General features: G+C 37.5%; 1 protein-coding gene across 1 annotated transcript; it reads right to left on the bottom strand.

The window, feature by feature from the left end:
- Positions 1-570: 570 nt before the first annotated feature.
- ANXA1 (annexin A1) lies at positions 571-17,899 on the bottom strand. The gene is made up of 13 exons (XM_059833618.1): positions 17,852-17,899; positions 13,846-13,924; positions 12,217-12,310; positions 11,320-11,414; positions 9,584-9,697; positions 8,880-8,970; positions 7,787-7,866; positions 6,778-6,834; positions 5,288-5,381; positions 4,574-4,669; positions 3,444-3,502; positions 2,383-2,505; positions 571-946 (listed from the first exon to the last, which is right to left on the bottom strand). The coding sequence occupies exons 2-13, from the start codon at positions 13,909-13,911 to the stop codon at positions 887-889; spliced, it is 1,029 nt and encodes a 342-aa protein (XP_059689601.1). The 5' UTR covers positions 13,912-13,924; positions 17,852-17,899; the 3' UTR covers positions 571-886.
- Between the last annotated feature and the right edge of the window lie 298 nt (positions 17,900-18,197).

Here is an 18,197-nt window from a genome sequence, read left to right on the forward strand (position 1 = left end):
GTGTTTGCATGTAACGAAGAACCAACAAGTAATGCCTAATTCCACCAGTCCACCTGAGGGCTATAACAACTCATTTGTACAGCATCTGGCACAGTTGGGACAGTAAAGCCAAGCATGAACTCTCTCCAAAATAGAGGTAGTGATAGTAGTTTTTTCACTTTGGAGTAATATAAAAAATTTACACAACTTATCAGGAAAAAGATAAAAGTCCTACATGGGCTATGAAGAGATTTTTCTTTTTTTTTTTTCTTTTTTTTCCTATGTACAAAACATAACAGGTTTATTTACTCTGGAATTTAAATGAAAAAGAACAAGACTGAGGTATCATTAGCTTTCTTACATTGTGAATTTTTTTAATAAATTATCTTTAGTTATTTTTCTTACATGTTATTTACATAAACCCTAGCTGAAGTGAAATAGGAAGGTATAGGCTCAGCTGTACTGTGTGACATTGCTACATTCTTTTTCATTATTTACGTTATTAACTGATTTTTCTCTCATGCACTGTATGCAGAAAACACGAAATTAAATGCAGAAAAGCAGCAAAGGACATACAAAGTTCCACACAGGTTCATTTTATTTTTAAAAGTTTATTTGCTTTGCACAGATGAAAACTTTACCTTTTTCATGATTAATGAAGCAAACAGAAACTTGGAGTCATTCTTTGACTTTGGATAAATAATGGCAACGAGAGATATTAATGCCATTCAGAATAAAGATACTGAAAAAATACATTCCAGGTTACAGGTTTTCCACATGACACATATGGACTACGTACCATTCCAAAGAAACCTCACTGTGTAAAGCCTGTATTTTATGTAGATGGCTGAAGCAAATATAAAGATCTTCAGCAACAGCACTTGAGTACATTGCAGAAACATGAAACTTAGTTATCACTTCCACATAAAGCCACCAGGATGTTTTCATAATCCCCTTTGAGTTCATCCTGTCAATTTAAGTAAAAAAAAACATAATTGTTAGCATAATAATGGTCTCAGGTGAAATAAATCTCAGTAAGCATTCAGTATACGTGTGCCAAATATCAATCCTTCATATAATTAAACTAATCCATTGATAACATGTATGTGTTATCCACAGACTGAGCCTGAACTGAGTACCCTCACTGAAGTTATTTGTATGACCTAGAAATAAACACATGCATTTCCAGAGTGGAGCAGAGGTAGACAAGGCCAATAAAAATTCTGGGAGGTCTCATGGCATAAATAAAGAAGAGAAGCACAGAAGATGTCTATCTGCCCAGGAGCTTAAGCTTTTCTTCTCTAGATAAAGTGAAAATGCCTTCCTTGACCAGTGATGTCCAATGTTCATTAATATTAAAACACGATAAACATTGTATCTAGGATTATCTCAAACACAGGCTAATAGCACAGTGATATTTGAATCACCATAGGATCATTTATTCAGCTTGGAAAAAATGGATAATATGCGTTAAGTATGCACTGTAATTATTACATGCTATGTTTTCTCAAATTTGAATCTACTTTGCAGAGACATTCAAATTGTTTAGTGTAGCCAAGCTATGCCTCAAGACATTTGGACACAATCATCACTTTGGAACACAATGAGGTTATGTAATTACATACCAAATTACAAACCACATACACTCATGATGGAAGAATAAAAGTCATCTTTGGCACCTAACTGAAAACGTAGCAGACACCAATAAAAATCAAAAAGGAATTTTGATACTTGTAGGGAGTATGTTTCACACACAGAATCACAGAATCATTACGGTTGGAAAAGACCTGAATCTACTCCAATTAAAACTTTTTTTTTTTTTTTAGTGTTGTCTACTAGTGTCCATAAAGCTGCTTTGCAAGTTCATCTTTCTTCAAGTCCCTCACTGACTTAAGTTTTCTGGAAGATACATGGGGTGTTCTGTCCCCTTTAAGAAGATATTTTTACTTAAGTCACCTGGAAAACAGGCCAAATAAATGTCAAGTTTTTTGACAAGGTACCTCAAATGTTAAAAACCAATAGCCAGTTGCATCAAGTATCTCCCATAGAGCTGTCAGTGCAATCATTTCCACTCTCCTGCCCATGTACCTTATGTCTGCCCAAGCACAGGAACTTGCGGATACTGTAGTCTCCACTGAACTCTTGGCTTCTACTGTAAGATGATATGTTGAGTCATATACCACTACTAACAAATTGCTGTAACTTTTGTGACAAAAACATTGCCCTAGAAAATGCATTAGCTCTACCAGTATGTGAATCATTGGGAGCATGACTTACTCAGCTACAATGAGTTACACAGGATGAACTGGTGACTCAGGAGCAGAAGAGTTAACAAATCCTTACTGAACTTCCAAAATCGTTTGGTTGTTTTGCATTTCGTATGTCACCTGAGAGAAAACCTACCATAATGGCTTGGCGGAGAGAGGTGCCATAGAGTCTCTTGTAATAGCCTTTGATCTCATTCATATCCACTTCATGGCGTGAAACCATGATTCTGATGAGCTCTTTGTGCCGTGTCCCAAAGCCCTGTTAAAAGAAAAAATGAAAAAAGAAAAGAAAAAAAGAAAAAATAAAAAAGGAAAAAAAAAAAAGAAAAAAAAAGAAAAAAAAAGAAAAAGAAAAAAGAAAAAAGCTTATGTCACTGAAAGATCTTAAATCAAGTCTACGTGGGTTAATCCATCCAACTTCTTTGTGGGCGTACAGAGCCCACATCCTATTCCTTTAAAATCTCTCATGAGGGGGTCCTCTCATAGCCCCCTTCTGTTCCCTATGAGCAAAATGCACTTCTGACAGGCTACCTCCACCCTGGGATTTCCATTTTATGCATTTCCTTTAGCTATTTCGTAAAAAGAGGCATGTCCTTCACTGTGCTTGCTAGACAGCAGAGACAACCTAGACTTTACTGCCTTTTTTATTATTTCTTTTTGAGTGCAATGAACTGTATTTTCATAATGATTCACTCAATTTTTCACATACTGGTCCTAAACAAGTCACAGGAGTTATGAAAATACCTGCATACTAGCCTGTTTCAGGATCTCCAGCTACGTCACTCAACTCAGGTTCCAAATTTGCCAGAAGGACCATGGATGTCTTGTCAAAGATTAGGTTTCTACAAGGTTCTTGTCCAGACTTGTAATTGCTTTTCTATTTATTTTTCACTAATATTTTTATGGTTTCACAAATAAGAAAAATTCCAGTTTGCTTTCTGTCACTGTCTAGAGTAAAAGATATATGTGTGTATGGACAGATGCGTTCCTGAACACACTACAGCAGACAGATCTTCCTATGGAAAGACACTCAGAGGTTTCAAAGGAAAGAACAGAAGGAGAGAGAGAAACACACTGAATTTCCTTCTGCAGTCCTTTTTTATCACACAAAGGGCTTAGAGAGCTCTAGCTAGCTTGTTATTTTTCAGCTTACAAAGCACCCCATGTTTACAAAGAGAAGTTCTTTCTTTAGGTTACCTTCATCGCCAAGTGGAGTTTTTCAGCAAAGAAAGCTGGCTTGCTTGTGGCACACTTCACTGTAATGAAAAAATGAGATAAGGTCACATCTGTTATACACGTAACAAGTAACAAAAAGCAAAAGTTTGGAACGAAAACACTTTAAAAGCAGTCTCAGTGTTCCTACCAGCATATCCTATTTATCTACTTCTTTGTTACCTGTCTTGAAAATATGGGAGAAGTAGCAGTTTTCTTCCTCTGTCTATTCAGAAAGCAGTTCACTCAGGGGAGAATAGTTACAAGACTGTGGTCCCTAGTTTACTGCTACAAAATTAAGAAAGATGTTGCAGTTCCCCAAAAGAAAAATGTGAAAGCATTTGTGTCTTCTACAGCAGTGCTGGAGGTTGTGATCTGATGTTTTGCAAACCAAGTTATACCAAGTACTCGCCCTTCACTTCTGATATTAAGAGGGATCTGATGGGACTCATTCTTTTATCTAAAGTATGCTTGAGTGTGATACAAAAGCTGAAAACAAGATGGGTGTCTGGCTTCTGATTCCATCCCAGGTCCACTGGTAAGAGTGATTTAAGTGAGTCACTGCCTCATCTTATTGTTCATAAGGAACAGTAATGTTAAGAGTCTTAACATACACCTTTATCACAAACCTTATAAGAATATTTTCTTGAAAAAAAACACAGAAGGAAATCTGTTATATTTTTTAAAATTGTATATTATAAATGTCTCTGAAAAACAAAATTTAGAGAACAGTGGATCTGGTTTTGTTTTTTTGAAGACAGATTCAAAACTATTGGATTTTTGATACATATTGGGCCTCTTCTGACAGCTTTTTTTGGCATATTGACTTTCTGTAAAGATCTTCCTACGCTGATGACACATCTGTTCTACTTAAAAGACCTTTCTACATATCAGGAGAGGTATTTCTAGTCATTCATCAACTTTAACTGACTTTAAATAACTCAATTAAATTGCTATGTTTGGACTAGATTTTCCAAAGTATTATTTAGCAAGTTTCTCAATGAAGCAGGGTGAGCCCACAATGGCTTCGTATCAGAGCAAGTATGATGGAAGTAAAAAGTAGGTTTTCATATGGTCAGTATATATACTAGGTTACACGCTGCAGAACCACTTACCAAGGGCAGTCAGGCAGTTCTCGATATCACCTTTCAGCTCCAAATCCAGTACCTTGTTCATGTCATGCTTGCTGTATTTGGTGTACTTCTGAAAGACTAAATAAGGGAAGAAAACTCAGTGAATAGTGATGATAATACAGTATTCTCCCTGCATTGCCTCTGCCTTATTCCGCCCTTGCTGTTGCAGCAGTGCACACAGATGACTGATTATAGGCCACCTTTCTCATTTTCTTCTGCCAGCACAGTGTAAAGTCCACTGTAAAGTGCACTGTTACTGCATGGGCTGGTGGAGTCAGCATAAGGAATGGGACTTTGCAGCGTTCGTGTTCCCATTGGTAGAGGTGGTCCAATGACTCCACTTGAGCCTGTGACATTAGGTGATATCCCTCTACCCAGGACAAACTGGCTGAGGAGCAAGACCATGTTGGGGAGCATTCAGAACCCCTGCTGCACTGATCCCTTGGTCTTGTGATCACTAGCCATGTGACACTTCAAGGTAATAGTTTTGTTGACAAACCAAATGATAATTGCTCATCACTAGTATGGAAAGAACAGTCAAGCTGCCAACTGTACCCTTAGCAAGCAGGTGTCCAATTACAAAGACCTTTCTAGCAGTCAGATTCATGTCTTGATAATCTGTATCTTCTCTGAGTTCATGAGCAGGCCATGTTCAAAATACAATTCCTGTGAAGCACAAAGTTTCATCCAACCTACCCCTTCGGAGATGTGGGTAGCTTCTTGTAGTAAGAACAGTAACAAACACATTAATATCTGTTCCTTTCCTTTTCTCTCCTGCTTCATACAAGGCCTGTCATGACAAAAAGGAAGTAGTAAAGTTAACAATATAGTAAAATCCAAACAGAAATACTGTACTTCTGAGGCTACCAGCCAAAGGTAGGCCATTGCTTGTCAGTAGTGAACTCTGGCCCTTGCCACAATCCGTAACAGAACTCTACACAAACTCAAACTGTCTCTAGCTCTATCAAGTAATACTTCATACTTCACTTAGTACCTAGTAGGTACTAAGTATCAATACTTATCAATAGTACCTAGAGAACACTATGTAGCTACAAAATATATTTTCAGACATTTTATGATCACCATCTAGCTCTTCTGGGTATATTACGTTCTTGAAGTAAGACATTTTTCATATATCATGACATGCTTACAGTCTGCATGGGAGTTTAGGACTGGCAAGCTTTCTCCAGACAAACAGAATTATCTCTGATATTAACTGGACAAATGTGAAGGAGCAGCCTACGCACTAAGTACTCCGTGTCTTTCCAGGAGTGACTTTAATGGAAAGTAAGAACCAAATCAGGCTCCTTCATTTTCCTCACCTCCTCAGACCTCCCTAGAAGTTATAATTAAAGACCTCCACACAGAAGCAAAGAAGATTAGCAACACTCTCCCTGCACCAGGAGAAATAGTGTTGAACTTTTGAGCTTAGACAGAGTATTAATTTACTGACCTTTCATATCTAGGGCTGATGACAAAACTAAAGTCCTTATGTAGCAGGAATAAAACAGTATTTCTCAGTGGCCTCTTCTTGGTTGGATTTATAAAAAATCAATTTAAAGTCAATCTACATTTAAACTGTAATAGTGATGTAAGATTTTATAGGTGAAAACTCAGGAAAGACTGCTAAGGTTTACCAAGGTTTTAACATGCTAATGGTGGAAGAAATAAGGGAAAGATCAGGTGCTTATTTTAGAATTATTCAGAAAATGACTGTGAGGTTTACCCAATAATCTTGAAAAGCTCATCACTGTAAAGCAATATCTATAGCTTAACATACTGCAGAGTTCGCACTGGTCAAGGTACGGTAGCTGGTTCTGCACATGCTTGAGCACACCCTTGTCCCTCACTTCAAGAACTGTTATAAACAGAAGGAAGATTGTGTCTAATTTCTCTAATTGTTGACCTCTACTTCAAACGGTCTGCACGCTTTACATGAACTAGAAGAGGTCTTGCAGAAATGTTTCTGAAGCTAGATATTAGGGTGAAGATTTAATTTTCCTCAGATAGTGAAGCTTACATGAACTTTGTAAAATAGTATCCCCTCAGAAAAGATTGCTGCATAACATACATATCTCCGTTAGAGCTGCAATACAAAAGATTCAGGTAGAACATTTGCAGCCAGAATTTGTAATCTGAAGTAAGTCAGAAGAAGCAGCTCTGCAGAGTGTCAAGTATGATCTTACCCTGGCATCATTGTCAGCAAGCTCATCATTCACATGAGAATCTTCACATCGGTCAGCCTACGTAAATAAATAAATAAAATTTCATTGGTCCTCACAATCATTCAGTTCACCAAAATGCAGCATTTTCGAGTTCTGTCCTACCACTCTCATATATAACTTAATGCATAATTGCAGATAGATACAGTTATGTCAATCATTCTGTGAATAAAGCTGTTGTGTTTGTTTATCAATCTGAGGTCACACTTCTGAGGCCATCAGCAACTTATTTCTGAAGTCCTACATGAAAAACCACAGGAAGTATTGTTTCTTAATGTGAAGTTACAGGCTTGGAAGATGTGATTTGCTCCCTGATGGCCATTCAATAGACTTCTTTCAAGTTGGTTTGAAACCAAAAGCTGAAAATCAAAATTATGCACACAGACATATCAAAAAATAATCCCACGTGCATGTAGAAGCTTCATATACAGGTACTCAACAGTCATGGAATCAAATACTCATGATTTTCAAAGGGTCTTTTTATTGGGCAGCTCCCGTGTTTAAACTTACCTGCTTTGGAACATAAATTCACAAAACACTTTGTCCACTTGTTAGCTCCCTGTCCCTCTCCCATTGTCTAACTACTAGAAACATATCTTAACAGCAAGCCAAAAGGTTTATTTCTCTAATTGTAAGCATTTCTTCTTTTTCTGTTTCTAGACATTTGACATGACATTATTACTGTTGTTTTTGCAAGTGCTTACAGACAGTTACCACCCAAAAAAGTCTTGAAAGCATAACTGATAAACAATAATAAATAACGCTGTTTTTTAAAATACGTTTGAGATAAAGTCTCATTATAACTTGTTTAAGAACAATTTCGTATGTCTAAGATATGTAAACAAAAAATAATGCAAGGCAATAAATACATCCTAATTCCTTATTTATCGTATGTCTTTCTCTAAAATCATTTCGGCAACATTAATTTTTTTATTATGGGTAATGCCACTCAAAATGCTTAAGCACAGCATACCTTGGCTAGAGCAATCAAAGCCTTCTGAAAGTCTCCAGATGTGTCAGAGATAATGTCTTGTGTCAGATCTCTCTTCAGCACTGGAATCAAAAGAAAAGAATTTGTAGTTTGTTTTAAAGTTATCAACTAGGTTGACTAGATGATCTTTTAAGGTCCCTTCCAACCCAAACTATTCTATGTTTATATGACTTTTTCAGCCTTTTCTTCATTTCCCACTTAAATATGCCCACTAGAAATGCAGCTTTCTTACTTTCTCTCATTTAGCTTCAAGAGAAGGGGTATATTTGTAACACGTCCTCTAATACCTGAGACATACTGTGAAATTGGAAACTAAACGCAAAATCTGCTGAAAAAGTCCTTCTCTAAGGTCTTGTGGTTGTCATTGTCTTGGGCTCTTGCTTGTGAAGTACAAAAAAAATCTTGAAACTTTTTCTGAGCCATTTGTCTTTCATTCTTATTTCTGGTTGTTCTTATCAGCAGTGAATTATATCACAAAACTCTTCCAAAAAATCAAACTATTAATTTGGGCTTCTAACTGAGACTATTTGAATGGAAATGTCTTGGAAAACTTAGCCCATAATCTCAGAAAACATGATTTAATTATACAACACTGACTACAGTAAACTCCACATAAATGAGAGATACCACATTACGTTTTAGTTATCTCTTCAAAGATTGTCCCCCTTTAGTTCACTGGTTGCTCTTACTGCTAATGTTATCTCTGTTGCTAAACCAATAAGCTTTTTTTCAACGCTAGTGAGATCTTAAGAGGTCAACCAAGGCTTAGTTACAAGAGAAGAAAAGCAGCCGGGTTTTGCTTGCATCCTGGAAAGCATCTAAATGCATGGCCTGTTCCATGAAACATCTGCAGTTCTGACGGTGATGATGTGTCTTTTCCTTCTGTATTGGGATCTACACAGGTCAGAAAAAGTCAGTATGATCTCCCTCCCCTGCAACTCTTTCAATCTCATGTGAAGTTTCACTTGCTTCCTACAATGTCATCTCAGCTTCTCATATCGAGAAGTACAGCTGTGACTGTAATGTGTCTGCTATAGAGTAATACCATTAATACTTCTTTCTTGCTCAGAATTACCTTCTTTATAGTATCTGCTGGCTTCTCTGAGCTCTCTGTTGTTTCTTGAGGCCAGAATCTCGATTAAGGTATCTTCATCAGTTCCAAGCCCCTGATAAAAATGGTTGACTTTTTAGAAATGTTATTTGATACAACAAACTTAGAATTTAGAAGACTAGAAATAAGGAGAAAATCATGGACTTGGCTTTGAAGGCCCCATGTGGAACAAGAAAGAAAAATGAAGACCATTGTGCTTCCACACAATATTGTTATTTCAGCTCTTATGGAATTAATTTCTTATCACATCTAATATCACTGGTAGCCCAAGGAAGCACTAAAGGGAACAAGCAGTGCACATAAAAGATAAGAATGTAAAATTTATGAAGAAAAACAGCCTTTTCCCTTTTTGTTTTCTCTTACGTAAACATGTATGTAAACACTATGGCTTTCTACCAGTACATCAGCAACCAGTTTTTGGAAGGCAGAAAGAGTTCACTCTCACAAAAGAATACCGTTTGCAGCCAACCTCCTCCAACCCTGAAATTCAGCAGAGATTGCTGGCTCTTGTTCTCAGAATCTGGATTACCAGTATAGACTTATTTTACAAAATGAGGTGAAAATGAAGACAATACACAAGCTTTGAAATCCAAGTCCAGTGTGACTTACAGGCCCTGATAATTATTTATGATCTTTAGGAAAGTTCTTCTCAGAAGCATGCGCCTTACCTTCATAGAGGCTCTTAATTCTTCAGCATCAAACTGAGCTGGAGTTTTGAGCAAAGCCACAACAACGTCTTCCAGGTGACTTTTCAGAACTTTTTTCAAGGCTTCTTCCAGACTCTGTGACAGGAAGAATAAGAAACACACTAAGCTAGTAAATGGTAAAAAGCTGTTGTTCAGCTACAGTCCAAAAATTAAGTCTGATGCCTGATGAATCTTAGTTTACATCATTCCTTTAACTACTAGCAAGAATTATGAAGCCCTACCTGAAATTTTTAATTTCTCACCTTTGTGTTAACCGAAGTGTCAGGGTTTTTCAGCAAGTATTTAGGAGCACTTTGACACACTGCAGTTCAGCCATATTCACCCATTTACACCATCAGAAGAAGACTCAAAATAGGCTGCTTGCTTTTTAGGAGTAGGTACTGTATTGCTGTTAACACTGAGTTGCTTATCTGGATAGCACTTTAATTCATCCATTTACTGCATAAAGGATACAGAATTTGCAGTGGAAACTCTGTGGACATACTGTAATATCACCCTACACAAAACTACAAGTCCTGAAGTTAAGATTTGGGCTATATTCTAATTTGACCTAAATTCAAGTTTTAAGAAAAATAAAAATCTCATTTATCCTGCCGCCTATCTGAAAATGCTCGCTACTCTGTTTTGTCACGTTAAAAGTTCTCCACCAAGTATGTGTCAAGGCTGAGGCTGTAAGGGTCAGAAGGTCAACATACTTTGTCAGGATACCTAAACCAATGAGATTATTTCAGAAGCAAGCACTATGTCTGTAATTAGTTCTGTTCTGCTTTTGATGGTGTGCTAGGAACTAGGGTATCTAATAATCTAACAGCATTAGTCTCCCTGTGCCTTTGAAGTTGTATTTTAATTTAGGTCCTTAAAAGCTATAATTGCAAGGCTGAAGCTTCCTCTGAGGGCGGAAAGGGCTGTGAAAACCACAAGTGAGGTTTCCTGAACAGAAACAGGAAATCTAGGCTAAAATGAGATACTAGAGTAATTTTTTAAGTTGGCCCTTAAAAGTTATACTTAGAGTTACAAAGCAAAAAACTCAAAGGAATCACTTTCCAAGGAGCAAACCCTCAGTAACTCTGGCACGCTGACTGTGCAATTGTAATTTCAATTCGGAGTTACAGGTTCAGCTGGAGAAAATTTGTTATGGAGAAAAGAGCAATTAAAACCTTTTCCAGAAACATGCAGTAATTTTCAAGATTCTCAGTTCCAGGGACGAGCAGTTTTACCACTCAGAGGTAGAAGAACACTGCCCCCTGTACACCCATCCCCATACCAGTGTGGTATACTTGTGGAACAGTGTTACAGTCCTACGTCTTTCCTATCCTATTCAGTCTTCTATCTGGACTTAAATATTCAGAGATGCCTCCAAGTCCCCTTACCCATCTCTCCCTTTCTCTCAGCAGACTGTCTCCCAGGTAGTAGTGAAATCTCTGCATTCCCAGTGATTTAGTGATTTAAAGGATCTCTAGGGCACTCAAAAAGCTGGAAAGTCAGAACTTCAACATTTTTCTTCTTATTTCAAAATAGTGGCTGCTGTATTCAAAGGCTCAGCACTGGCAATATAGCTGCAGGGTATTATCATTCTGTCATGGTTTTCACAAACTGCAGAAGGCAGAAGGCTGTAACTTTTTGTTCTTTGAAGCTAAAGCTATATGTATCATGTAAGCTGGGAGCAACTTTGATATTCTGGCTAGAATATACTTTACCTTTCCTTTCGCCTGCTGATAGGCAGCTTTGATCTGCTGACGCTGAGCATTTGTTCTTTTAGTCAAAATATCAATGATGGTGGCTTCATCCACACCTATGAGTCACCAAACAACAACATGTCTTATATATTGGAAATATTACAGCAGTCTCTAGTGCATTATTTAGCCAAATAATAATTTTTACATTTTATTATTTGCTTTACATCATATTTTAATTTCTTGACACACAGACATTTAAGCAAAGGAAAAACTGTAATCATCTACTGACTTACAATTAGTGATGTAGGGAAGAAGCCCAATAAATAGATTCCCACAGAACACAGAAATCTGTGTTTTTACAAATTCATATAGAAAGTTTTAAAGTGTTCTGAATGCCAAACTTACAGTGCAGAATAAATTAAAAAAAAAGGAAGAAAAAGAATTAGACAGCATACTCATTTAATCTCGGTAAGTCAAATTGAAAAAGGTTTCAAAGTACAGGCAAAGTGCCAAATGTGAATTTCATTAAAAGAGAGAAGTGCAATAGAAGCATACACTATATTATCAGCATATTCACTGCCTCTTGCAGGGATTTTGTGGAAATCAAATCAAAAAGTATTAGTATGGTATGTTATAATATTTTTTATTCTCTAGAAATTAAATTTTTACAACCCTTCCTTCAATATATTCAAGAACTTTAATGCAGTATTAAGGTCTGAAATTGTAATACAACATCAGGATGTCAGAGTTGAGATTCTCTACCAAGTGGCATAATTCAATGTATTGCCAAGCTTTCAAAAGCATAGGCACCTTTCCTGCTTTCCATTGCCTCTCGCTCTGATATTTTATTCAGTGTCATTCTCAAAATTTCCTAAGGAAGAGTACTAATGTAGCAGGTTAAATATTTACTTGCCTTACCCTTTACAGTAATAGCTTTGTCCAAAGCAACAACATCAGCCGATGGATCAAAGTTAGGATATGACTGTACTCCAGGGCCACCTTTTGAACTTTTCTGCAGAGGAAAAAACCAAATTGCTTATTCAAAAATATTTTTTTGCAGTTTTAGATGCCTAAATAAACTATGTATTTGGGATTGCCTATTATAGGACTATGAAGGAACATACAGTTTTGTAACTACAGAGAACTAAAAAGACTCAGTAATGGTTATGCATTGGATCTATTCCTTTCATTTCTCTTATATTAAACACAAAGTACTTCATATATTGTTTTAGGCACCTGAAGACCTATTTCTCAGAGTAAGTTGGATTCCACAGGAAAATACTTCTTAACTGGCATGTTAGGCAATTATGACCAAATTTTAAAGGCTCTAGAACCACAATTAAACCCTACAGGCACTGCCAGTAAAGTGCTACTAATTTCCTTGCTCATCTTATGCAAATTGACTGTGCATGACATTCAGTGACTTCTCAGCTGACTCATATCTAAGGTTACAAACCCTTCTTGCACGCAAGATCTTGGAGAAGAGTTGAAGTCTAATCCTATGAGGAAGTGGAGAACTGTTACCCAACTTCTTTGAAACTTGAGGCGTAAGCCAGGCTTTCTTCACAGGCTTTATCTACCGGCTGCCTTTGGTGAATCCACTCCTAGATGGACGCTCCCTAGTCAATGTCTAAAGTGCTCTGGGAATAACTGAAGATGATGAATTCCACTACGTGACAGATTACATGTCTTGCCCTAAAGCACCAACATGACAAATCAAATTACTGGTAGGGCCTATAACCCAACAGCACTACCTAATCGATGCCATACTAGTTACAATCTTTTACAGAAGCTATAAAATGCCTTAAGATTCTTGGATGAAATATTTATATAAAATTGCCCTTGGTATAATATATGGTGAGATTTTTTATAAAATCCTTTTTATAGAGGTATTCAAAAAACGTGTAGACGTGGCACTTCGGGACATGGTTTAGTGGGCGTAGTGGTGTTGCGCTGATGGTTGGACTTGATGATCTTACAGGTCTTTTCCAACCTTAATGATTCTGTGATTCTGTGATTACGTACTGTGACTCCTTCCACCGTAAGCACGACATACAATACGAAAACTAGGGCATATACTAGTGACTTTAGTTCCTCATTTATATTCCTGGGCTCCAACTCATGGCTTCCTGTACCTCAGGCTGAGTCCCTAGTTTTATCATGTACATCATCTGAACATGTTCTTACACATTCAAACACCTGTGCGTCAGATTACTACTTTAAAGAGGACAGCTTGAGTGAATCAGTGATTGGCCACTGGGAATTACAATTTCATTACAGTAACCAGTTCAGCCTGGGAGTTGATAACTAGACTGATATGTGCAAATAAGTGTAATATTTCATCTGATAGCGGACTTACTAGGTTATTAGATTATATTAGGTTATATGCTGCAATAAAATTGGGTTCCAGTTCTAATCAGCTGGAGTTTTGCTGTTGGTTTTCCTCCCTTTGAGTATATGAAAGATGTCTGGTGGCCTATGCCTTTAAATCACTTCTAAAAGTACTCGAAAATAAGCATGATGCTCTCAGAAGGTGATAATACTTACAATACATTCCTGCTCCTGATTTTCCATGAACCATGCCTGTTTCAGAAATTCTGACACCATAGCCATGTTGACAGAGTTTCTGGGAAGAGATACATCAAGTTACAAACCTTTCATCATTTTCAGCACCAGTGCAACTCAAGGTTTCCCACTCTCAGAATCCTTTCTCTTGAACTATGCTATGCAGAGGTTAGTTTCCCAAGCAGTAATTGGCCTGTGCTATTGGAAGCAGGTAACTTCTGTTCATGCTTGGCAGGGACACAATGGTCCACAATTGCTTGCTCACCCCTACACCCTTAGCTACTTGCAGAAGTTTTAGATTAGAAATGGAACAGTAAACTATTTGGACTGTTTGCTTATTTACTATGGCAATACCTAAGCATTAGCATTGACTTACAAAGGGAAGTTACCAGAAACAAATTGAAGTCTGTCTTTCCCTATTAGTTAAGGTATCAGCTGTGCCCATTTAGCTTGCTGAATATTTGATTCTATTCAAATTCAGTGGTAAACAAGTATTCTTGCCTGATCATTTACTGAGGTTGGAGCTCTTGTGTGTTATGTTAAGACAAAATATATTCCCTTATTAAATATATTCTCATGTAATTTCTTCAACTAGCCCCTTCCTAAGGAAGGCAAGTAAAATCAGGTATTTTCACCTACGCTGTTCCTTATTTCTTACATATTTCCTCCAATTTCTGCAAAAGAATAGAGCATTACCCATTTAAGAATGGAAAAAAAGTAATTTTGGCTTTTTACCACTCAAAATGAAAATCAGTCCAGTTTTTCCATAAAATAGCATGCAGAATGGGAAAAAAGAACAATGGTGATGTGATTTGACATTGAGCATCCAAAAAATAATGAATAGGTTCCTTCATAACAACCTTGGTGTGAGGAATATTCTGGTTTTGCTAATAGAAACAGCGAGAGAACAAGGAGCAGAAATTAATGTTTTATCAAGTAAAGTATTTTTGGTCTGCTCAAAACAGATTTTTTTTTTAAACACGTTTCCATAACAAACTCTAGGGAAGGCTTGGTTTTACAGCATACATATAAACAATGAATTAAAGATAATGTTGCTGGGTAAACTGGAGTGTCTTTGTATCTAGTGTGAAGAGACAAGATGCTACTTGCGGTCTTGAGGTACAGATGATATAATGTAGATCATCTACGCGAGTATAAAAAATGGTGTTGCTTATGCTGCAAACACACTTGCCTCACTTATGCCCTGTGTCCCATAGGAAGGGCAAAGCAGTCATTTAAAGCAACATATGCCTAGGACCAAGCAGTGTAGCTGCAGCCCAGCTGCTTCTTTCCCTCATAGCAAAACTGTAAAACTTACTTCCACATTTAGCTGCCAACAAAACGGCAGGTACCTCCCACAGCCCTCCTACAGCCCTCCAGCCCAGCTCCACCCTTCCGTTCCCTCTCCAAGGCAGGAGACACCTACACTCCCTCCTACTCAGAAAACTCTTGCTTTTGTCCCCTTCCCTTTTGTTCCCTGAGGGCACAAAATTCAGTTCTGCCTGTGCTGCTAGAAAAACTGAAACTGACTCCAAATCTGTATTTATATGTTACTTAGAGTAGGTCTCGTCTGGGTAAACAGTGGTCAGAATATTGTGTAAGTTGTAAGGATCAACTTTTATGCATGTGTCGTTTATTAAGAATCAGAAAACCATACTTACGTTGATGTTAAAAACAGTATTTTATCAAGCTGTGACTGCTGTACCCTTCTTGTATTGACAGAAGAAGTATATGAGGCCAGATGAAGTGCTATAGTATCTAAAGTTCTGCTGCATTTTATAACAGCACACATAAAGGCCGTATGCAGCAGGATGAAAACATTTTAAAGTCTCCATACTAGGTGCACTGAGTCACCAATAGTGACGTGTACAGATATGTCTGCTGACTAATAGATTCACAGTGTATAATCATTTAAAACTAAGAAACAAGATTCAGTCTCACAGCCTCAGATCTGAGAAGAGGTGGGACCAAAACTGCGTTTTGGTTGATAGAATAACACTACTCAGAAATAAAGCTGGTAGAGCTGGCTCCAAGGAGAGCCACTAACATCTCCATTTCTTCTGCCTGTCCCCATCCCCCCACCCCCACCCAGCTCTGGAGGTTTTGCTGCTCTTGGGGACAACTAGAGCAGAAGACTGCTAGCCTACACTGAACTGGGTTTATTAAGCCTCTAAACCTTTATGTCTATCCTAAATTAAATTATAGATACAGTAAAAGAATTCTGTGCCTTAAAAACTCAGTCTTTTTTTTCCTCCTTTTTAAATAAAGACACTTTGGCATGCAGATCCATCTATTTATGTCTAGTAAACAAATAACATAATTTTAATAGAAGTCAAACTAGGCAATGGCTCTTGCGAGGGGCTAAAAACCTTACTCTGCTTGAAGTACTGGCTCAGAAAGTTAAGAAACCACCTTACATATAAAACTCTTTGCCTGCTTTATAGGAAACTGTGGCTAGTAAGAAAAAAGAAGACTGGAATCTAGGAAGACAGCCATCCCTCCAACAGAGTAGAGGTCTTTCCTAATGTTTTCACTCATACCACTCTAAAATGCAAACAGCTCTTGTAAACAATACCTCAATTCAGGAGGAATAAATTCAGTCAAAATATTATTTTGATTTAGTATGAAAAGGACTGGAAGAACTCATGGCTTTCTGCCATATAACTTTCTTTACTTTTGAGCTCAGGACAAAGTCTATGAACAGGGAGATAAAAAAATATATGTAACTACAGAGTGGTGCAAACAGAAGGTACCATAGAAAAGTATGATGCTTCTTTCTGGTTACTGCATACCAAATACCTTTTCAAGAGTTATCCTGTTTAATAAAATATTGTCCAGGCCATGTGTTCCACTTCCCAAACAGGAATGTGTAGATGCGCCATTCAAAAGGAAAGACAATCAAGAACTTAAAATTTCTCAGTTTGAAAAATATTGTGATTTTTATGCATTTTATCATTCCTAGTTGGAATCATCAACATTGCAACTGGAATGAAAAATCACGAGATCTAGACTGAAAGCCCTAACTGTTGCTTCACAAGAATTACTGCAATGTTGCTTTCTGTCTGGCTCCCAGCCCCCAGAAGAAGCACCCTTGAACTGGACATATGCAATTTTTTTAAAGTTTTGAGAAAATACTCAATTATTTATTGAAAATATTTAAAGACACAAACTAGACTTTTACACTACAGTCTGTGTCAAACTACACCATTTCTTCATGCTTACTTAACCATATCACGAACCATACCAGATGTATCATCTCTGGTTACTCTCCAATGTGAGTTACCAGGATCTTCATGTAAATTAAGGTCATTACACCTTATCAGAAAAGCAGGCAGTAGATCTAACACAATAATTTATTTTACAGTGGGGAAGTCCTCTGAATATGAATGAAAATATCAGCAAGAAAACCAATCTCATCCTTGGAAAATTCAGTGGAAAGTTTTAGCAGAACAAACCGCAGATGATACAATCCTTACTTCTGTGGCTTTGCCTAAGCTTAGTCACAAAACCAGGGCTGTGCTCTTTTATTTCTAAAAGATTGCTTTGCCTCATTTTCATCACTTTCATGAGCAAAGAGCCCTCTACAGTCCCAAAGCAACAAACTGTTGTTGAAGTAATAACAGCTGTTTCTTTTTTTAAGTTTCCATACAAAGCACATTAGTTTTCCAGCAACTCCAGTTTTACTGCAGATTTCTACAGCAGCCTACTACAAAGGCAAAGAGAAAGCATAGGAAACAGTCAACTCCAAATAAGTTTGCTTCTAATTTTTTAAGCTTTTTTTTCCCCATTCCTTACATGCATTAAATAAAGGCAGTAATTGTCCAAGCCCTCCCGTGTACATGAAATGTTTCAAAACTGAAAGAATTTCTCCTGCCCACACCGAAGTTTTCCCATGCCAGCAAATCCAACTCACCAAAAATTGCACCAGGTCACTTGACAAATTTAGTCTCAGGTCTACAGAGAGCAGCAAAGAACTACAAAAACCTACCGTCTTCCTCACAAATACGACTTTTCAGGGTGGCACAGTCAGGAGTAAGAGAGCAGAGGGCTCGCAATGCTTTTATAGCACTGCGCAGGAGACCCCACCTAGCAACCAGCGTGTTTGCACGGCCCCAGCAACCAGCTGCTCTTTGCAGCAGCTAAATCTGGGTACTGTCCAAAACACAGAACCACACAATAACAGTCATTGCAAAACTATGTGCGGGAGAAAGCAGGAACAGATTTCAGAAGGAAAAAGACAACGAATGAGCATGGCTTGGTAGTTCTCTCCTGCCATGGCCACATCCCTCACTGTAGTGAATCACCATAAATCTTTCAGGATCATAAGATCAAAA

This window comes from Gavia stellata, chromosome Z (assembly GCF_030936135.1).
Source record: "Gavia stellata isolate bGavSte3 chromosome Z, bGavSte3.hap2, whole genome shotgun sequence".
Classification (NCBI taxonomy): Eukaryota; Metazoa; Chordata; class Aves; order Gaviiformes; family Gaviidae; genus Gavia; species Gavia stellata.

Coding starts and splice junctions, on each gene's coding strand:
- ANXA1 (XM_059833618.1), bottom strand. CDS start 13,911: ATGGCTATGGTGTCAGAATTTCTGAAACAGGCATGGTTCATGGAAAAT. Junction 7,867..8,879: donor CAGCAGATACTATAAAGAAG/GTAATTCTGAGC, acceptor TTTTGATTCCAG/TGCTGAAGAGAGATCTGACA. Junction 2,506..3,443: donor AACTCCACTTGGCGATGAAG/GTAACCTAAAGA, acceptor TTCTTTTAACAG/GGCTTTGGGACACGGCACAA.